Source organism: Trichomonascus vanleenenianus (genome assembly GCF_965637985.1).
Source record: "Trichomonascus vanleenenianus strain CLIB 3782 genome assembly, contig: TRVA0_046S, whole genome shotgun sequence".
Classification (NCBI taxonomy): domain Eukaryota; kingdom Fungi; phylum Ascomycota; class Dipodascomycetes; order Dipodascales; family Trichomonascaceae; genus Blastobotrys; species Blastobotrys vanleenenianus.
This window is the reverse complement of record NW_027481841.1, coordinates 38,890-59,203: the sequence shown is the minus strand read 5'-3', so window position 1 is coordinate 59,203 and position 20,314 is coordinate 38,890. Positions and strand designations below refer to the sequence as shown.

The following is a 20,314-nucleotide window of genomic DNA, read 5'->3' as shown; positions in this document are numbered from 1 at the left end:
GAATATCTTCTTCTAAGCCATCGCTTTCTCTTTCCTAACAATATATCTAACCCGCCACGCTTCGTCTTGGTTTCTCATATTGTCATCGTTAGCCAGACGTGTTTTGACCAACAGACTATGATAAATAGCAAAAACAATGTTACCTTCTATATGTCAACGAAAGCCTGCTCGCTCCGCTACAAATATTGCATACCAGTAGGTAACACAACACCGTTAAACTTGGGGCAAAACAGATACTAGCTATAAGAAAAGCCTTCAAGGTCACGAGGGATGACTGGAAACCATGTATCAGCTAAAATAGCTACTGGATAAGCACATATCAATTGACAACATATAGAAGGGTTATTCAATCAATTGTGCTTCCGGAGAGGTACTAAGACTAGTATAGCCAATACTTCGTTTTAACCAACCTTATCATATAAAACATCAGCACAAGAAGACGCAACTGAGCCCTCGCTACATAACAGAGTCCATACCAGCTGCCATTGCGAAGACAGCTAAGTTCGTAATAAATTATAGCCCAAAACTCCGCGGAGCGGAGCCACGGGGGGTTTGGGGGGCTGGCCCCCAAGAATAGTACCACCCAGCGGGTCAATTGCCATTTTTTATGGGGGCACTGTCCCCCTCACCCCCGTAGCGACGCTGCGCGTCGGAGTCTTGGGAGGAGTTGGGAAGAAATCACCAAAGCGACGACAGGCAGGAAGAGAAGACAAAAACCCTTATATACTCAATGTCCTTTGTGACGAGACTGCCACAGGAGTTGCAGGAGGAAATCGGCGCGCTGGCATCGCGCGATGGCGCTGCACTTGGCGTACTGGAGAAGCTGTATGACTATCTTACGGCTGGTGGAGTCGCCGCCGGCGACGAGGGTACCCGCAAGAAACGCCGAGTCGAATCGGACGGCGTAGTGCTAAATGGCATATCAACCGTTGCACCCGAGCGCAGGAAGTTTTCGTGGGTGTTGAGCCGGTCGTCGATTGCAATGGCCAAAGACCCTGCCACCGCCGAGGCCGACCACTCCTTCGCGGCGTCCGACATCACGTTATGCCTATGCCTTCAGGTGCCCGACCGACCGCGACCGCAGTTCAACCTCATCATATACACGCGGTCCTCGGGGGCAGACCCGGCGGTGCAGGCGACCTTGGGCGATGCGAGCGCCGCATCATTTGCGGCTCACGCGGCTGCTCTGGGCGCCAACAAAGACCTGCCACTATACGAGTATGTCGTAGAGTATCTGCGGGAGCAGATGGGCCTGTCGGTGGAGTTCAGCAAGGGTCCGACGTTTGCCGCGTACCGGGGGTCCAAGGAAGGGCATCTGTTTCTGTTGCAGGACCACCTTTTTTTTGGGTTCAAGAAGCCCGTGCTACTGGTTTCGCTAGACGATATTGAGAGCGTGTCGTACTCTTCGATCACGCGGCTGACGTTCAACATGACAGTCAAGCTGACGCCGGCCAAGGGCGGCACAGAATATGAGTTTTCCATGATCGACCACGCCGAATACGATGAAATTAACACGTATATCCTAGAGAACCAGCTGAGTAACGCCAGCATGTCCGAGGCGCGGCGTGCCAAGCAATTCACCAAGGAGTACTCCAACGAGCTGCACAAGGCCAACATCGAGGCGGAGGACACCGAGCCGCACGACTCCAAACCCGATACCGCCGCACGCGGCTCAAACAATGGTGACGCCGCACGCCCCAATGGCGAAGAGGACTCCTCAGAGGACGAGGACTACGCCGAGGAAAGCGACTCCTCGGAAGACGACACGTCCACTAGTAGTAGTAGCTCGGAGAACGAGGAGGACGAGTAGCATAAAAAATATGCATAACTGCTCATGTATCACTCCCAATTCTGTCATTTTCTCGAAGCCTTGTCAATGCATCGAACGACGCACCTCACCCCGCCCCCCCTCTCTCTCCGCGAAGCGGAGCCCACGGGAGCTCGAGGGCTGGCCCTCGAAAAGACAATTGACTACGAATACACTTACTAGTATAGTTAATCGAGGGGACCAGTCCTCCCAAACCCCCCTGGGGGCTCCGCTTCACGGACGAAAAGGGAGCGAGGCGAAGCCGTTGAGGGTATGCGCAGGTACCGAAAAATAATTTATCCCAAAGCGGCACACTACGACGACGCGACGGAGAGGCTGATTAATAGGTGGTCCATTTAGTAAATAAATAAAGAATAATAATAATAAACTACTCATCAAGGTCGTTAAAAGCAAGGAGGATCTCGGAGGCCTTTCGTTCCAGCAAAGGCACTGAGTCCATGTCGACCATCACCTGGTCGTCGTCGGGGGAGCGGCGCAGAAACTCGAGCTTCGGGTACTTGACGGAGCGCTGGCGCAGCTCGAGGTAGGCGCGGCCAATGTTGCTGTGGGTAAAGATCGTAGCGCTGTCGTTCTGTTTTGAGATGGCGATGAGGTCCATGGCGGTCTCGATCGTCGCGTGGTGCTGAAGGTACGGGAGCGCTTCCGCCAGCGGGCGGTCTCTGTCCATAACCTCGCGCTCAATCGCCTGGACGAGCGTCGCAAAGGAGCGCAGGCGCTCAAGGTGCTGTTGTAGTCGTAGTGATTGTGGGCCCAGCGGCACAGCCACTTCGCCCGGGAAGTCAAAGTCGTCGTCCCAGGATTCCACCTCGGGTGTCTCTTGCTTCGTGATCATCATCGGGCGCCCCGCGGCCATCATTATTACCTCTACCTGCCGGAGTTCTGGTTCTAGGTACGGTCCAGGCATGGCATGTTCGTCTAGCAATCACGCTGATACACCTAGGGTCGACCGTGTTGGAGAGGTTCTTCTTTCTGGGGTGGGTAGGGTTGGTGGTTGGGTTGGGTGGTGTTTGGCCGCTGTTTTGGGAGTTGAGGTGTGTGTGTATGTTTAGGGCGGTCGGCGCTGCGGCGGGTCCAGATCCTTCCTGGTCCAGATCTTGCTGTATCTGTAGGCACCTGGTACGCACTGTTACTCACGGTAGCCTAGCGCTCTAGTAGAGAGCCCCAAATTAATATAATCTTAGTGTGGGCCTGTGGTTTGTGGTAATGGGGCTCTCTATATAGAATGCGGGTGTGAGCGGTTTTTTTTTTTTTGCCTCTTCGTGGTCTGGATTCCGCGTTGAAGGCAGGGGACCAAGTGGCAGGGGGTGTGTGTGGGTTGCTTCCGCCGATCGATCGAGATCCATGGAGGAATCGTGCATCTGGAGGGGCTATAGAAGCATAATGTATTGTCATATATCATCAAAGGGGAAAAAATAAATAGGCCTCGTTACATGCTGGCGCTGGAGTAACTGACGATATACCGTTATAACCGCGATCTATCGTAGTAACTGGCGACATACGTAATGCAGGTGATTGGAGATATGCCATAATACCGGTAATTGGGGCTTTAACTGGCGACATACCATAATGGGATATGTCGTAGTAGCTGGCGATTTACCGCAACAACTGGTTTTCAGTGTAATAGTTGGAGATATGCTGTAGTAGCTGGCGATATACCGTAATAATCGGCGATGTTCCACAGTTACTGGAGATGAACCGTTCTGACTTGAGATATACCATAGTAACTGGCGATGTACGGAATAATTCGTAATGAGTCGTAATAAATACCGATTAGCGCTAAGTGGCAATGTACCGTAGAATTTGGCCATATACCGTAGTACCTGGAGATGCTACTCGTAATCTGTGAATGTTATGGCCTGTGTTCCACAATATCAACGGGGCATGGCAATTGGCGATATACCGTAATACCTGGAGATGCATACCGAGTTTTCGTAGTTCGTGCCCGAGCTTCGTAGTTGGTTATCTAGTTCGTAGCTCGTGGCCGGGTGGTGAGTTCGCAGCTCGTAGCCATCGTTAGACCCGTGTTCATTTCCCGCCAGTCAAAAAGCTGCTCAGCTCCCACACCACTTGATGATTGCACTGAGTTCAATCCCTCTTAATCGCAAGATACCAAGGAGACAACTTTGAAGGGGTGATTGGCAGCCCAAAAGCCTCCGCGAAGCGGAGCCACGGGGGGTTTGGGGGGCTGGCCCCCCAAGAAGAGCTCCAGGGCGATGGGGGAGCATCAGGTTAGCGGCTGGAACTTGGAGGCGGCCCTCGTGAGCTGAGATAGGGAGGGCAGCTGGTGCTGAGTGAACACGGCCACTTCGAGAGTGACGGGCGCGCCCTGGAGGAAGAGGTCTGCGATCTCGGCGTCGGTCTCCAAGGCGTGGCCCGTCGAGGCATTGCGGATCTGTACCGTTTTGTCGGCCCCCAGCTGGAACGCGCTCTTGGAGTTTTCGATGAGCTCGGCCAGCGTAGGAGGCGTGTTGTTGTTATGCGGCGAGTACGTAAAGTTGAGCGACCGTGTCATAAATTGCAGCGTCACCGGAACAACCGTCGCTTGTAACACGACCGGGGCGTAGCTCTTGGGTGGAAGAGGCTTGGCGAGAAGGTCCTTGATTCCCGGGAATTTGGCCGGAACCATAGGCACCAGGGCCAGCGGATTCGTAACGTCGACATTAGCGTCAGTACTCAACAATTCGTAGTAGAAGTTAGAGAGCGACGTAATCGTCGCATCAAAGCCGTACAGCCGGCTGCAGTTCGCCAGGATGAGCTTTAGATATGCTAGTGTCGACACCGATGCCATCTGTAGAATGGCATTCATCAATGCAGGTGACAACAGGGCCTCGCGAACGAGATCCATGCGGTCGTGGTGGGCGACAAATCGTCGCTCGACAGCGTATGCCGCAGAAGTGTGGATGATGGATTCCCCAAGATACGCCATGTTCCGGCTGCTTGGCTGCGATGCTTCGCTCTCCGGTGGTCTCGCGCCGCCTGTGGCTTTGGGGCCAATGAACGACAGCAATCGCTCGGCGGCCAGCAGCAATTGGTTCTCCTGGAAGCCGTTGAGGGTGAGATTAGCCATGGGTGGCAACAGCCGCTCGCTATTGATGCCATTGGCCGTTGGCGGAGGCGGAGGTGGAGACGGCGTCACCAGCGACGGAATCGACATCCGAGTCTCCTCGCCTGTACCAGCGATATTTGCTATATTTGCTGGAGCGAAATTCAGTGCACCCGGAGTGTTGTCTATTGTGCCCGGAGCGTTGTCTACTGTGCCTGGAGCTGGATAGCTTTGGTAATTGGCGGGTTCCGCCACGTCTGACCGCAGGCGCTTGGCAGTCGCCTCGACGGGAGGCTCCTCTTTGATATGCTTCTTGCCCTTGGGCTGACGCTTGCGATTGCGCCGCACCGACTGGATGGCGGCCCTCACCAGCTTGTCGAAGTCTCCCAGGGTCTCCACCGGGAACCCGTACTCCTCGCGCAGGGTATTGGCCACCCTGCTGATCTGCTCGTCCTGCTCCGAGGCCTTCTTCGAGCTCAGCGCTAGGCCGTCGATAAGCTCGAGTCGGCGAGCCGAAAACCGCTTCCATTTGGACTCGTCGGTGAATGCCAGCTTGGACCTGATCGCCTGGGTCACGCCTGAGTGTTTCGTTTTATAGCCGGCGGCCGGCGACGAGGCTGTCGACGAGGGCTCCGGACTTGAGTGATTATCGCTTGCCATGTACCAATAACTCTACAATCCTGGTAAGCCCAAGTTTACCAGTTAAAATATCCCCAATAGTTGAACGGCTCAGGTCTGACGGTCGAAATAGTGCGATTTTAACAGTTGAAAGGTGTAACCGAGGCTTAACTAGTCGTGAATCAAATGTTTACTAGGTCGTGAATGGCCCAAGGTTAGTGTCGTGAATCAAGTTATAATATGGATGGCCCAACTTTAACGGATCAAGCTTAACATGAAGCAACGTGGGAATAACGCTCGTACGGTTATAGGTTATGCAACTTTACGGGGTATCGCCTCTAAAATACGACGGCTATGCGACAAATATGTATATATAAGAGTCTGACTGTATCTCTCGGAGGGCGTTCCCGCTTTTTTTCTGCCATGCACACCGACTAAAGGCGCTTGTATACATTAACGTACCACCTCTGTTGCCTGCTCTCCACCGGAAAACCCTTGCTCAGCTGTAAGCCTGTGTAGAGTGCCATAGACTGGGCAGGAGAAGAGAGTCACTTAGAGGTGATTCATCGGACTTCGGATCGCTCTAGCCGCCTTGGCCGACTCGCTCCCACACACCCGCCATCGACCCCCGCTCCGTTCTCCATGGGGTGATCCTCGGAGCCACAAAATGCCGACGTTCCATGATTCTCCCGGCGCTCTCGCCGGCCATTTGCGAAACGTATGACTCCCGTGTTTTAATACAGCTAAGCCGTTAATAAATTAATCAATTCGGTCTGTGGATACACTATCAGTACACTGTAGTAGGGGACCGAAATGTGAGCCCGTAATAAACGGCTTACGATGATCTTAGTCATGGCTGCACGGTGCCCATATTTTTTTCATTTCGGCTCTACCGTACTTGCAGGCTTAGTACGTACTGTGCAGGCCTTTCAATAGACGAGGCGTTGATACCTACCAGTACTGTATTGTCCGGCAATGTTCCGTTGCATATTACTGTTGTAATTGTCCGTTAATACTGTAATGCCGGTAGCTATGATAATTGCACGCCAATACTCTGTCGTATGTTAATATCTGTGCTTCAATGTACTCGATTGCATGTAGCGGTAACACCCGTGGCTATTGTGCGTGACTACTCTTCTTGTACGGTAATACTCTGTTATAATTGTACGTTAATGCTCCATTTACAGAGGTACTCTGTTGTAATTGTACGTTAATGCTCCGTTGACAGTGGTACTCTGTATTTACACGCTAGTGCTATGTTGTACTGTACTCTGTTGTAATTACACGGTAATGCTCCATTCACAATGATACTCTTATGACTGTATCCACTGTTATTCCTTTGATCAATTACCAACTACAAGTAGTATTAATGAAGATATGCAAATTGTCCAGCTAATGACACTACAGTACAATGAAGTGCGGAGAAGACAATTGAGTTGTGAGCTAGGCCGGTTAAGTTCAATAAAAAAGACAGAGTATAGCGAGTACCAGTAACCCGTTGAACAGGGCAATAATGAAGCCTAATCAAACTTACTGCTTCCCCTCAATCGACCATGTATAAAAAAACGGCCAGTTGATAGACTATTCACTAATCAATCATGCTCTGGTCGCCGTTCGTACTCGCAGCCCTGCTGCAGCTCAAACACAGCTCAGCGGTGCCCTTGCCGCAGCAGGGCGACCCCAACTACCACGGTCCTTACCGCCTGGTCGCCAAGACGATGTCTGAAAATTCGCCACTCAACAACGGGCGCGTGGCGCTCTTTGAGAATGGCGCTGTTGGTATTAGCCCCGTGCGGCCCTCGCTCTTATTCAACGTGGCTCCAGATCACCGTCTTATCTCGATCGAAGGGAACCAATACCTCAATATTGCCCCGGATGACGAACTCGTCGTGACAAACCACACTGGTGCTCCATTTATGGTGCACAATGACTTGCTGACCGTTGACGGGCGCTCCGACGCTATTGCCTGTCCAGTTGCTCACATCTCTAGCCTTGTGCCCGGTAACCAAGAGGAGGAGCGACAAGGACACCTGCTCTACTGGCCGAAGAGCCTTGATGCTTTCCATTGCCCGAGTGGTGGAGGTACCAAGGTTACTCTGCGAGTGATGCAAGTGCCTCGGCTGCCAGGCGTCACTCCGCCTTGGCCAGACGAACCTGGCGGAATTGCCCCGGGTCAGCCAGCCCACAGTGGCGAGCCCCATCGCCCTCCTCCTCCACAGCCAGCTCCTCCATTAAAGAAGAAGCGAGACGAGCAGCCTGTTAATCCCGCCGCCGAACCTGACAGATTGCAACCCAATGATCCTAACGGACCATGTGACAGACCTGACGACAGGCCATGCGATAGGCCCGACGACAGACCGTGGGACAGACCCGACAATAGGCCGTGTTACAGACCAGATGGCAGGCCATGCGATAGGCCCGGCGACAGACCGGGGGAAAAGCCCTGTTACGGACCCGATGGTAGACCATGGGATAGGCCCGACGACAGACCGGGGGACAGACCCGATGGTAGGCCCGATGGAAGGCCGGGACACCCGGGGGGGCCTCCAAAACTTCCCGCGGACCCAGCCAGAGCTCCTAGTGAGTCCGAGCTACGGCAGGATGGAGCTGGCGGCAACTCCATCAAGGTGACTCCATATGTACCGGCGAAGAAGCATACTGCTGTCGAAGTGTCTCCAAAGCCCAGTCATGCTAAGCGTCAGGTCTCGATCACATTTGACCCAGTGACATTGACTTTGACCGAGCCTTGGCTGCGACCTACTCACACTGGCGGTACTCTCCAACCACTTCCTCCAATCATAATTACCACTTTCACCCCAGGAATGGGCCCGATTCCTACTCACCCCACGACCCACGGAGGAGCTACTCCAAGGCCTCTGCTTACGCTCCCTCCTATTGCTCCACAGCCGCCACGTCCAACTGTTGCCGCCCGAGAAAACAAACGCTCTCCAGAAGTAATGACAGTCAACGGCGACGTGTACCGAAAGGTCCACGCTGTCGAGGCTGAGAGAGAACCCCCAAAGGACAAGTTGCCGAGACTGACGATAAAAAAGCGGTCTGTCAATGCTAAGAAACGGACTCTAAGAGCCGGCAAGTTGATTGTTGTCGAATCTAACCGCCCCAGCAAGGCTGTCAAGTCGACCGACACTGCGACGATTGAAACCTCGAAGCAGGGAAACAACCGCGTCTTGGCATACACCAGCTTTGCTGTGCCAGAGGGTAATAGCGCTATCAAGTCCTGCCAGCTCAACTTCATGGACGACCATGGACGGTATCCAGCGCACAAGGCTGGCGCAGGAAAGTTCAATGTTTACGAAGTCCGCGATGTCAAGCCCATTGACGATAACCTGACCTTCTCAAACGCTCCCGCAAGCACAAAACTACTGGCTACCTATGACAATGGAAAGTTCAGTGCCATAGCCGATGCCAACTGCAGCCCAGGAAAGACTGTCAATGTCCTCTTGGCCCCGGCCAGTAAGGAAGACTCCACGGTTGGTTGGTATCGATCGGGAGATGACAACGCTAATGGCATTGTCCTCAACATTGAATATGAGTAAATATTTACTTTTGGCATTTTTTAATACACGTTCGGTTATTCAGAATTGGCGTATCGGCAGTAATATATTTTTTTTATATTATCAGAATCTACCTATACTCATAATAATACGTTACTATCATTACAACTTTCCACATAATACTCTGAGATGAGCTGATGTCAACTGGCTTTTGTGACTGGTGCATTATGATAATAATACCTGTGTCCCCATTTCAGCTACCTTGTACCGGTACATGATACCTGTAATACCATATGCGTTGATGCTGCGGACCGCCATCACACTACCAGTGCTATCCTTATCCTTAAGCACACAAAAAAGATATTTATTATGAAGAGATGCCTGGTATATGATATTACAAATTAGCAGTCCAAGCCAATGCGAGGAATGGATATTCTAATGGGTATTTTTTTAAAAAAGATAAAACACGGTTCCAAAAATCAGAAATGCCAATAATTTAGAACAGAATGGATTTAGCTCCATGAAGAACTTTCTTCCATTTTGGAACGGGCTCTTTTTCTGCCTCCGCTGCTTCAAAAGCCTTCTGTTCGTCATCCAACTCCGAACGTCCCGCTACCAAATCAGCCTTTTCCGGGTCGATTCGAGCGTGTCCTGTATAAAGCTTATAACCAATATTAAGCACAATAAACACCGGAATGGCCACATATCCAGTAATGACATTGGGCCAATCAATCGAGCCGCCCAAAAAAACTGTAAAGTTCTTGATAATAGCAAGCACGATGCAGACCCCAATACACACATACGACGCGTAGGGTTGCCAAGGGGCCTTCCATGTCAATTGATTCATCTTGTTCTGTTTTTCAAGGGCCTTCCTAAATTGGATATGGGTAATGAGAATGGTGATCCACGTCAGCAATCCAAGAATTGCCGAAAAGTTCATGAAATGGTTAAACACAACAGCAGAGCTGGCCGAAGCGTTCAAAAATGCGGTGCATGACAGCACAGCTACAGCAATGAGACTGTTCACTGGATTGCCGTGCTTGTTCGTCTTCATGAAAATGGCAGGCGCCTTACCTGACTGTGCGAGACCATACAGTGTTCGAGAGCCAATATAGAATCCTGCAACCGATGAGCCCAGTATGAAAAACATGAAGAGCCCATTGACAATGTGAGGCAGTACGCGAATGCCAGAATTCTGCAAAATAATGATAAAGGGCGATGACGACACGCCAACACCGCTCTCGCCAGCCACTGCCCGCAAAAGCTCCGGGTCATTGTACGGCAAAGCCATGCCCAGGACAATCATGCAAATGATATAGAAGCCAATCGACCGAATAGCAGTCAATCTGACAGCGGTGGGGATAGTCTTTCGTGGATTCTTGGCTTCTGCCACCGTGATACCAACCAGCTCCACGCCCAAATACGAAAACACCGCTGTAATAAGTACAGATGCAAACGAAATGAACCGGCCCAAGTCACCCTCGGCCTGATAGTAGTCACCATTGGGCAGAGACTTGCCATACTCTTTTATGGCGCCAGGGTTATTGTAGTAGCCAAACCCTACCCGCTTGTGATCAGGGCCACCACCCAAGGAAATAACGAAGAGTGCAATGACGAGCGCAAGAAGTACCACGAGTTTCAGAGATGCCTGGTAGTACTGGAAAATACTAAACATTCGCACTGTGAGGCAAAGATTAATGGCAAAGCCAATGGCGAAAATAATGGCAATAAACACGCCCGGATTCAGCGTCTCTCGGTCGACCCAGTATTGGAATAGCATGGCAGACGACGTAATCTGATGGGGCGTGACGCAAATGTAGTTGATGAAGTACGCCCATCCGACTGCAAACCCAAGGCATGGGTCAACATATCGTGAAGCATAACCGGTGAAGCCCTCTTTCGATGGAATAAAGGTGGCAATTTCACAAACCGAGCACATAATGAGGTACACCAGGGCGCCAACCGCGGTGAAGCAAATAACCAGTGGCAATGGGCCCGCAGCGGCCAGCGAATTACCGCAACCAATGAGCAGGCCAATGCCCAAAGCGCCGCTAATGGCCATCATGGCCATCTGCTGAGCCGAAAACTCTTTCTTTAATTCATTGTCATTTTCTTTTTTTTCTGGAGGAGAGCCAATGTTCTCCTCTGATGCATTTTCATTGGACATTTCAACAGTGGTGGTGACAACCCCATCATTAGCAGGAAGGGCTGGCCCTGGCAGCATCGTCTTTTCCAAAATCGACGAGCTCGAGGACTCGAGGTCTGAATAGAACCCAGTTCTCGGTGGAGATCGGGATGTCATTTCAAATTGATAGTATCAATAAGCCAAAAAGCAGATCAAAAATTGAGGGCTGAAAGGGATGCTTCTCCTCCCTTTTATATATTGAGACTGCAACTATCGCAGCGTGGGCTATATGTTGCTCTCACCAGAGAAAGTGCAGCAAGATGAACTTTACTGGATAGCCGCCGTTGCTCTCCACTACCAATGGCGGAGTATTGAGTTTTCTGCACCAAACTGTATGTGCTACTTTGAAGAAAGCAATCCTTTTATATTCCAACCATTTTGCCTAGGGCCAATTTTTTTTCATTGCAAGATCCTCGAGGTGGTGTTATAATCTGTTCATCCAAGATACTAGAGGGCTAAGACATCGCGTTGAGGCATGCCCAGAGCCCAAGAAGTGGTTTCTAACCGCGATGTATCCTGGTACTTTACGGTTGACAACTTCACAAAAGTGGTTACTTTTACGCAGGGAATAGCTTTGAACGAAATACGACTCCGGCTCATGTTGTCTTAAGGGGAATAACTGCCGCTAAGGTATCTTTGCAGCAAAGCTTCATTCTTTCCAACAGCCTTGTTTTTTTGTCTGCGTCTTCCGTTACACTTTTAGACAATAGCTTAATAGCAGCGTTCTTTACCGTAGCAAAGCAGGCTATGACGTCTAACCATGCCAATACTAACAACCTTATCATTAATACATTTTTGGCGCATTTTTTTAAATGCGCAATATTTCACTGTGCTAAGAGATCTGGTCGTCTCGCGATGAGGTGGAAAATCTGAGACACGACAGCCGCGCAGCGTGTCTGCTGCAGCAGGGGCATCGCAGATCCCAAACATCGCCCCGTGTACTCCTACGGCCAAGAGTACTGTACAGGTGTTGGCTAAAACTTTTAAAGGGAAGTTTGTATCCCACCGCGATGACTCAACTCCCATAGTTTATTTAAGCTCGATTTCACAGCTTATACCATCTGTCCCCATTTGGCATTTGTTATACTTTATGTAGAAGCCTCGCTAGACGTAGGTTTCGCTTGTCCTAAGCAAAGGACTTTACTCAAGCACATTATTATCATTAGTATAGCTTCTAACTATGTATCTCTTGTTCATATGAGTTGCTTTGGAAAGTTCGTTCGGGCTTAAAACTATCGAAAAAAATTTCATAAGCGACGGCAGGGCAAACACATATGAACTGTCGCACAAATATTGCTTAAGGAGGATTGCCATATACCAGTAAGGTACATAACTTGTAGCTTTATCTCGTTATTGACAGGTTTGTAATACCGTTGCTCAATGAATTGCAAGAAAATCACCCTAGTACGGTCCAGGTATGATAAGGAGTTCGAATTGCCCAATGGAATTTTATAATAATGCGTTTCCTTATCTTATCTGTCTTGAGAGGATTTGGTTTCAAATATGCTACCGGTATTTACAAAAGGGGGTATCGATCCAAATGTAGTGTTTTCGTAACAGCCAGCAGCACATTTGTACTTTCCAATGGGCAGAAACTGTCATGACTATTTCCTTCCCTGGTATACTGTTTCCTTCGACTGTTATTCCATACTAAAATAATTGCTCATTTCTGTCATTGCTGCTCGTTGTTCCAGTTGAAATAAAATTGCCCTAAAGGAAAATGAGCTCTTTCAATTTTACCAAGTAGAACGAATTGCTTCTCCCTAGCTGCATGGTAATGGCCAATAATATGTAGCGATGCCTATGCGATTCAACGCCTACGAATCTCGTTCCGCAATCCGGTGTTTGCGAATTAGTAACTTTTGCATTCCATATAGCTTGCTAATATGCTTGACCATCATAATGACAAAAGAACCTGGGCGCTACAACCTTATCTTTAGTTGCACCCGCAATCTTCCCTGGAAACTTTTGAAAACGGACAATGCTTAATTGGCATCGCTCTTTGTCGTTGAGAGGATTTGTTCTCAATTGAAATAACTGTTTCGTCTAAGTTCATTTCAGCATCGAATTCAATAACGGTAGCGTCATTGCATTTCGATTGTTGCAATCTCTTTCTTTTCAACAGGCTCTGAAACGGGATCTGTTAAACTACCTTCAATTAGTTCAACTCCTCCTCTTCATAGATTATATGTTCCCAAAACTCAGGATCAGCTAATACCTTTTGGTAGTTGTCTTAGATCCCTCTCTAGTTGATCACCCTGATTACCGGGTTAGCAAGCTACATTGTATATAACCAAGCAGATCTATTAATCAGATTTGATTCTCCTTTTAGTTCATGTACTTGAGCACTTATGTTGCCCACTACTTCCGTAGCAAACCATTATTATTAATTATTGAATAAAGATGTACCGGAGTAGGCGTTATCTCAACTGAGATCTACCCCTGGACGTTATCTGTAGCTGCGCTGGGAGAGTCGGCGAGAGTTATTCGCGGCATGCGGCGGAAAAATTGTCAGGGGAACGGACGCTCTACAATCATATTCACGAGCCTCGGCTGGCCAGAGCTGCTCAGAACAATATAAACCTAAAAGATTAGAGACCCGGACACCCTCGGATATTTTTTTACCTTCCTTCTGTGTATTTTGCGGTTGTTCAAATTGCGGTATCGAGATCTAATCGAAGCGGCGAATACTGAAAGATGTACGGAACTGCTCTGAAAGCCTTCGTGGCTCTGCTGGTGCTGCTCAATTACAAATCATGGCCGTTTATGTGGCATGCTCGATTCTACATGAACTTGGTTCGACATTTTGTCATTCGACGGAGCATAAAGCCGAAGCAGGATGAGCTGTTTAAGCCGAACGAGTACCGCACCCACACTCCACTCATGGAGATGGACATGAACGGACACAAGTCCAACTCGACTTACTTTTCTGACCTCGACATGGCCCGAGCTGATTTGCTGATGGGCCTCTTCAAGGACTTTTTCATCCACTACCGCAAGGAGAAGAAGAGCTGGCCGTTTGCGCCGCTCGGGTCGGTGATGACCATTTTCAAGAAGGAAATCAAGGCCTACAAGCCGTATACCATCCGATCGCGAGTACTTGGGTGGGACAGCAAGTGGCTTTTCGTGCTGTCGCGGTTCGAGTTCAACGATTCTAAGCGAACGCTGGCCGCCGTGGCACTCAGCAAGTACGTGTTCAAGCTCGGGCGAAAGACGATTCCACCAGAAGAATGCGTCAAGATTTGTGGCCTGGGGTCGGAGGAGAATCTGAGCAAGGGCCGAATGGACTTTGACAAGGCTAAAAACATGCTTCAATTGGAGGCTCTCTCTGAGGAGCACATGTAACGACAGACCTACTGTATTACTTCGTGGTAAAATGCTAATAGAGGTGCCTTCGCGGAGCGTTTTGGCGGTGAGATGTCTTGGAGGCCTTTAGTTTAGAATAATGTATAACATTAAAACAGAAAAACACAAACTACGCTGCTAGTTTATAAAGAATCTAGTGGGCAGCAGGAGGAACGCCGATGTTGTTGGTGTTTCGGTACATCTTGACACCGTTATCACCTTCAATAAACTGGCAGGTTCTCGCGACCCGGTAGAGCGACGTAACGAAGTTGGAGCCGTCGTAGGCGTAGTGCTTGCCCATGACCTTCTTGATGGCCTCAGTACCCTCACGACCGTTGTAGAACGGAATTCGCGACACAAAGTGGTGGAGCACGTGAGTCTCAATGATATCGTGGAAGATGTGCTTGCCAATAAAGCCAAAGTCTCGGTCAATGGTGGCAGAGGCGCCCCGGGCAAAGTTCCACTCAGAGGCCTCGTAGTGGGGCAGTCGAGGGTCAGAGTGCTGCAAGTACGTGATGTGGACGAGCCAGTGGTTGACCCAGAAGTATGGCACAACGTACATGAGCGCGACGGTGGCAAGGCCCCAGGTCTTGGCGGAGTAGTAGAGCGCGGTCAGGGTAAGCACAATGCCGACGTCGGAAAGCACAATGTTGAAGAAGTCCTTCTTGTCAAAGATTGGCGACCATGGGATGAAGTGGTTCTGGACCCACTTGGCCCGGTCTGGGTACTTCTGGCCCGTCACGTTGGTGGCAAGGTACATAATCCAACCAAAGAGCTGCTGCATAATGAGGTGGTACAGCGTAACGATTGGAGCGTCCTCAATGTTCTCGGTGAAGCCACGGCCCTTGTCGAACGTCTCTCGCGACTTTGGCACGAAAACCATGTCCCGCGTGAGGTGGCCGGTCGCCTTGTGGTGCTTAGAGTGGGAGATTCGCCACGAGTGGTATGGCACGAGCAGAGCAGAGTGGAGGACCCAGCCGACAGTGTCGTTGACAGATCGGTAGTCAGAGAAGGCACCGTGGCCACACTCGTGAGCCAGGACCCAGGCACCGGTGCCAAAGAGGCCCTGCACGAAGGCATAGGCACACCAGGCGAGGCATCGCACAGAGAGCCAAGGAATAAGGTGGATGTACGAAATGGCAATGTACCCAAACAGGCCAATGAAGAACAGGTCTCGGAACACGTACCCAAAGGATCGGACGAGCGATCGCTTGTAGCAGTGGGGAGGGATAGCGTCGAGAATCTCCTTGATAGTGTAGTTTGGCACCTCAAAGACGTCACCGAAGGTATCCACAGCGGTCTTGCCCTCGCTCTGGGTGGTGGTGGTGGTGGTGGTGGTGGTGGTCTTTCGCTGGACGACGGTGGAGCCGCCAGTGGACTCAGGCTTCTTGGCTTCCATTTTTACTTATTTCCTGGTAGTAAAGGGCTGGAAATTTTATGGAAAAAAATTTACCAACGTATGGATGGAAAAAAAAGTTGGAGAAATCAGGAGAGGGCCAGCGCATTTATACGTATTTATACATATATCTCACTGATACATATATAATTCAGCCTATCTCACCGGATCTCATATGCGAATTTTTTTTCTGGCCCAAACGAAATCTCCGATTTATGCCTCCCCCCGAAAACCTGTGTCTTGGCCTCGTCTACTGCCTGTGCTCATGCAGGCCCGTACCTATCCTGCTTCTTGCCTTTGGGGGTGATGGGGTGATGGATTCCAGCGATGCCAATTGGCTGTCATAAACGACCGTCATATCTGCGCTATTGCAGCTTCTTGGGCAACCGTTCCAAGGCTACGGTGGTACGGTACTATCCATGCAGTTGAAGGGGGGGGGGCAGATTTATCTGATGAGATAATGAAGTCTCACTTTTTTTTTGGGAACCGGTAAAGCTCATCCGGGCTTCGTAGCAATAGTACTCCCAGCTCCTCGATTCAATAACCTTTTTTTTTTATTCTATTTGCTCTCTGCTCTTTAGCTTGCTCAAATGCCGCAGAGCTTGGGGCCAGCATGGCCACTTTCCTTTCGGTGATCCAGTCGACCGTTGCATATGAAGAGACTATAGTGGTAGCCCGAGATCGGTGGGTTACTGATGAAAATCATGTCTCACTGTGAAATTTTTTTCCTGTTGAGGCCTCCTGGAGCGGCAAAAACGTCATGTTGGGGCACGGGTGGTGCAGCCGCACGAGATTCTGACCACCGGCTAATGCGAGCCATGCGAGCCATCGTGTATGTGCCCTGAGTATCATCACCCGTATGGAACGCTAGTCAAAGCCGTTGGCCAAATGCTGGTAGGTGGGAGTGTGGGGGGAATTCTTTTTTTGGAGATTCAGGCTGGTAGGTGGGCGATGGTTTCGGGGGTTGATCATCAGTTCATTAGGGAGGACTGCGTAGAGACGTTCTCTTTGGCCCGCGCAAATATAGCCAGAATATCCTGCCGGTTTAACGATAGGCTCGCAGTAGACCCGATGTCAGTAGAGCCCGCGATGCAAATAGAAACCGACGTCAGCATATCTCCGCTTCTTACTACGTTGACGCGGCTCGTAACACAGGCCTCCTCGGTGGTTCCATCAAGGTCAGCCAGAATCACCTTCTCCGGGTGATCCATATCAACATCCTCCTCATTGCCGTTCATCTTGCCGTCAAGCGAGCTAACCTCAGCCACACCGAAAGAACTGCTGATCTGCTCGAGCGGAATACTGAAAAACTTGTTCTCCTTGTCAATTGTGCACTTAATTTTGAGGGTATCCGGGTCGATCTCGATAATTGGCCGGTTAGTATCTCTGAGTGCTGCAATGATGCCGTTCCAAACGGAGTCGAAACATGGCCCTGTCCTGCTCAGGACCTGCACTCGGACATGTAGCACGATCCATTTGTCTTCAACGCCCTCAATTGCATAGTTAAATTGATCTCTCAGCTCTGGAATAGCGTCCAGTATCTGGTACGCCCGCTGGGACATGATCATCTCTTCTTCCGTAGGAGGAGCGTTTCTGCTGCTACCACGCAGAATTTCAACATTTGGATACACTCCACCAGCTCCTGGGGTTTCTGTAATTGAGGCGGTCACTCCGCACACCACAACCGTGCCGCCAGCCTTGGCCACAGAGGACCCCAGCACATTGTCGCTTTTGAGTGTTCCCAGCTGGTACGCGGTCGGTCTGAACTCATCAAACTTGCGCAGCCCATCTGGCCGCAGTCCCAGAGCCAAGTGTCTCTGCAGGTAAATATCCGGCTCCAATCGAGCAAACACGTCTGGAGGGAACGATAATGGGTGTTCGGACATCGTTACTATGTAGATAGGTAAAAGGTGGTGATCGTGAAAAATTGATGTTGTCTCCGATCGGAGGTGGTTGGGAGTTGAAAATTATTGCTTTGGCCCCCGAGAGACTTTGAACTCCTCCTAACCGATATACACATCAAACAAGAAATAGCAATGACTGGATTCACCTCTATCTTTGGCAGCTCTGGCAGCAGCAAGGACGCCAGTGCTCCGGCTTTGAGCACTTCTACTACGCACGCTTCGGCGGGTGACGTGAAGAAGCAGATCCAGGATCAGATCGCCCAGGAGCTTGCCATCACCAACGCTACCGAGCTCGTCAACGTAAGTCACGAATTTTTCGGGTGTATTTCTAGACGGGAATTAACGAGTTTTTGTAGAAAATCACTGAGAACTGCTTTGAGAAGTGCATCCCAGTTCCAGGCACCTCAATCTCCCCTGCCGAGCAGGATTGCACTCGAAAGTGCATGGAGAAGTACATGCACGCTTGGAACATCATCTCGCGAAGCTACATCAGCCGAATCCAGCAAGCCTCTGCCTCGGGCCAGATCTAATTTATTTCGGACTCTTCTTGTACATAGAATAAATCTTTTTCTCCAATTGCCTTGGCTTTTCCGGCTATTCCACCTTTGTTCGATTTGACTCTTTAAGGGCGCTAGCTCTTCGATTACACTGCGAACTCCAACTATTCCTCCTTATAGTATTATTTGCCATACTTGACTCCCCATACATTCCAAGGGTCTTTAAACCCCCCATTCCCTGTGCCAACTCTAGTCACAATGCACGTTTTGTTACAGGGTCTTAGGCGTAACCAATGTCTGTAACGAGAACCTCCCAACTGCGCTGTACTCGTAACGACTTGAAGTACAGATCGAGGGTCATTGGGGGGCCAGCCCCCAGACCCCCCGTAGCTCCGCTTCGCGGAGGAAATGTAGATGAGGACCAAAGAACTCCGCGTAGCGGAGCCCAAGGGGGGGGGGGTCTGGGGGGACTGGTCCTCAGTGTGCTACTTCAATTTCGAGACAGGCATGGAGCTGGAAGATATTAGCGTAACAAATACCGATCTGTAACGGGAAACTCCCAACACCCGTAACAACAGTATTAAAGTTTGTTACAGCTCCGGATAGTGGAACTGGAAAGACTGTAGTAACGTACAGCAATCGGCCACACCTACCCTAGCGTATCTAGTCTAGCTGGGGAGGGGCAACCCCGCAGCTTACTCCTACCTGTAAGATACCGTCTTACCATGTCAGTAGCGTCTCTATCCATACACAGCGTACAGAGTATACATCACTGCATTCCACGAATTATTCCAGTTCTGTTCAATGTGACTGAACGTAAAATCACAAAGTGCAGTTACAAAGCGACGGTTTTCCCCAATAGCTCGTACCCAAGATATCATAGTACCGGCGTACCGTCGAAGAGTGTATGGCATCGTTGGTGGTCCGATGGGAGGGGTGGGATGATGTACGTTTCTCCGCATCATGGAGTGCGGTCAGGCAGTTCCGACGGCTCGACGTCCTCCACTGGCAAAGGGAACCTGACGTCCTCCTCTCGCCAGGAATCGCAAAAAAACATGAAAATCACCATCTTCGGCTCGCTGAACTACGATCTCGTCACCTCCGCTGAGCGGATGCCCCAGCCGGGCGAAACAATCGGCGCGTCCAACTTTGAGACGCACCATGGCGGAAAGGGCGCCAACCAGGCGCTCGCCGTGCGACGCCTCTCGAGCCAGGCCGTCTCGGTCGAGATGATCGGGGCCGTGGGCAACGACACTTTTGGCAACGAGCTGCTTGCCTCAATGACCAAGGAGGGCATTGACACCTCCCGCGTCAAGGTCTCCAAGACCGAGCGGACCGGTATCGCGTCTATCTTCGTTGATCCAAAGGGCGAGAACTGCATTATGGTCTACCCCGGCGCCAACGGTACCCACACGGTCGAGGAGCTCAACCTGGACACATTCAAAGGGTCCGACTTGCTGATCCTTCAAAACGAGATCCCGCTTCCCGTAGTGTACAAGTCCCTTGAGCTCGCCAAGAAGGCCGGCATCAAGACCATGTACAATCCGTCCCCGGTGTACGCTGACGCGCCGCTGGACGTGTTCAAGAACGTGGATTACCTCGTGGTGAACTCCACAGAAGCCCAGGTGCTTTCCAAGGCAGCGCCAATTGGCAGCGAGGACTACTCCCCAGAGCAGGCACTCAGTGCTCTCAAGCCTCTCCAGAAAACTCTGGGGTGCAACAGCATCGTCATTACCCTGGGCGGAAGCGGGTCTGTCTATCTGGATGGTGAAGAGACTGGTCACGTGCCGGCGGGCAAGCCAGAGCGAATTGTCGACACTACTGGAGCTGGCGACACTTTCCTCGGCGCCATTGCGGGCCAGCTAATTGGCAGCAACAAGCCACTGGGTGAGGCCCTCGCCTTTGCCTCTAAGGCTTCGGCTATCGCTGTGTCTAGACACGGCGCCGCCGAGGGTATTCCCTACCTCCGAGAAATAGAGTAGC

The 20,314-nt window shown here is 50.6% G+C and overlaps 10 protein-coding genes across 10 annotated transcripts; 5 read left to right on the top strand and 5 right to left on the bottom strand.

Annotated features, from left to right (window-relative positions):
* Nucleotides 1-730: 730 nt before the first annotated feature.
* On the top strand, nt 731-1,810 carry RTT106 (Rtt106p; the record flags this gene model as incomplete). Its single annotated transcript, XM_076686918.1, has 1 exon — nt 731-1,810. One exon carries the CDS (start codon nt 731-733, stop codon nt 1,808-1,810), a length of 1,080 nt encoding a protein of 359 aa, XP_076538847.1.
* A 385-nt stretch (nt 1,811-2,195) lies between these two features.
* TRVA0_046S00584 (uncharacterized protein) lies at nt 2,196-2,663 on the bottom strand (the record flags this gene model as incomplete). Its single annotated transcript, XM_076686917.1, has 1 exon — nt 2,196-2,663. The coding sequence occupies one exon, from the start codon at nt 2,661-2,663 to the stop codon at nt 2,196-2,198; it is 468 nt and encodes a 155-aa protein (XP_076538846.1).
* Nucleotides 2,664-4,052: 1,389 nt separating this feature from the next.
* TRVA0_046S00562 (uncharacterized protein) lies at nt 4,053-5,531 on the bottom strand (the record flags this gene model as incomplete). Its single annotated transcript, XM_076686916.1, has 1 exon — nt 4,053-5,531. The coding sequence occupies one exon, from the start codon at nt 5,529-5,531 to the stop codon at nt 4,053-4,055; it is 1,479 nt and encodes a 492-aa protein (XP_076538845.1).
* Nucleotides 5,532-7,087: 1,556 nt separating this feature from the next.
* TRVA0_046S00540 (uncharacterized protein) lies at nt 7,088-9,046 on the top strand (the record flags this gene model as incomplete). The annotated part of the gene is made up of 1 exon (XM_076686915.1): nt 7,088-9,046. The coding sequence occupies one exon, from the start codon at nt 7,088-7,090 to the stop codon at nt 9,044-9,046; it is 1,959 nt and encodes a 652-aa protein (XP_076538844.1).
* Nucleotides 9,047-9,500: 454 nt separating this feature from the next.
* On the bottom strand, nt 9,501-11,171 carry DIP5 (dicarboxylic amino acid permease; the record flags this gene model as incomplete). Its single annotated transcript, XM_076686914.1, has 1 exon — nt 9,501-11,171. One exon carries the CDS (start codon nt 11,169-11,171, stop codon nt 9,501-9,503), a length of 1,671 nt encoding a protein of 556 aa, XP_076538843.1.
* A 2,715-nt stretch (nt 11,172-13,886) lies between these two features.
* On the top strand, nt 13,887-14,534 carry TRVA0_046S00496 (uncharacterized protein; the record flags this gene model as incomplete). Its single annotated transcript, XM_076686913.1, has 1 exon — nt 13,887-14,534. The coding sequence occupies one exon, from the start codon at nt 13,887-13,889 to the stop codon at nt 14,532-14,534; it is 648 nt and encodes a 215-aa protein (XP_076538842.1).
* A 154-nt stretch (nt 14,535-14,688) lies between these two features.
* On the bottom strand, nt 14,689-15,933 carry TRVA0_046S00474 (uncharacterized protein; the record flags this gene model as incomplete). The annotated part of the gene is made up of 1 exon (XM_076686912.1): nt 14,689-15,933. One exon carries the CDS (start codon nt 15,931-15,933, stop codon nt 14,689-14,691), a length of 1,245 nt encoding a protein of 414 aa, XP_076538841.1.
* Nucleotides 15,934-16,901: 968 nt separating this feature from the next.
* RRP43 (exosome non-catalytic core subunit RRP43) lies at nt 16,902-17,816 on the bottom strand (the record flags this gene model as incomplete). Its single annotated transcript, XM_076686911.1, has 1 exon — nt 16,902-17,816. One exon carries the CDS (start codon nt 17,814-17,816, stop codon nt 16,902-16,904), a length of 915 nt encoding a protein of 304 aa, XP_076538840.1.
* Nucleotides 17,817-17,966: 150 nt separating this feature from the next.
* Nucleotides 17,967-18,364, top strand: TIM13 (protein translocase subunit TIM13; the record flags this gene model as incomplete). Its single annotated transcript, XM_076686910.1, has 2 exons — nt 17,967-18,134; nt 18,191-18,364. The coding sequence occupies 2 exons, from the start codon at nt 17,967-17,969 to the stop codon at nt 18,362-18,364; spliced, it is 342 nt and encodes a 113-aa protein (XP_076538839.1).
* A 1,022-nt stretch (nt 18,365-19,386) lies between these two features.
* Nucleotides 19,387-20,313, top strand: RBK1 (putative ribokinase; the record flags this gene model as incomplete). The annotated part of the gene is made up of 1 exon (XM_076686909.1): nt 19,387-20,313. One exon carries the CDS (start codon nt 19,387-19,389, stop codon nt 20,311-20,313), a length of 927 nt encoding a protein of 308 aa, XP_076538838.1.
* Nucleotide 20,314: the final 1 nt, after the last annotated feature.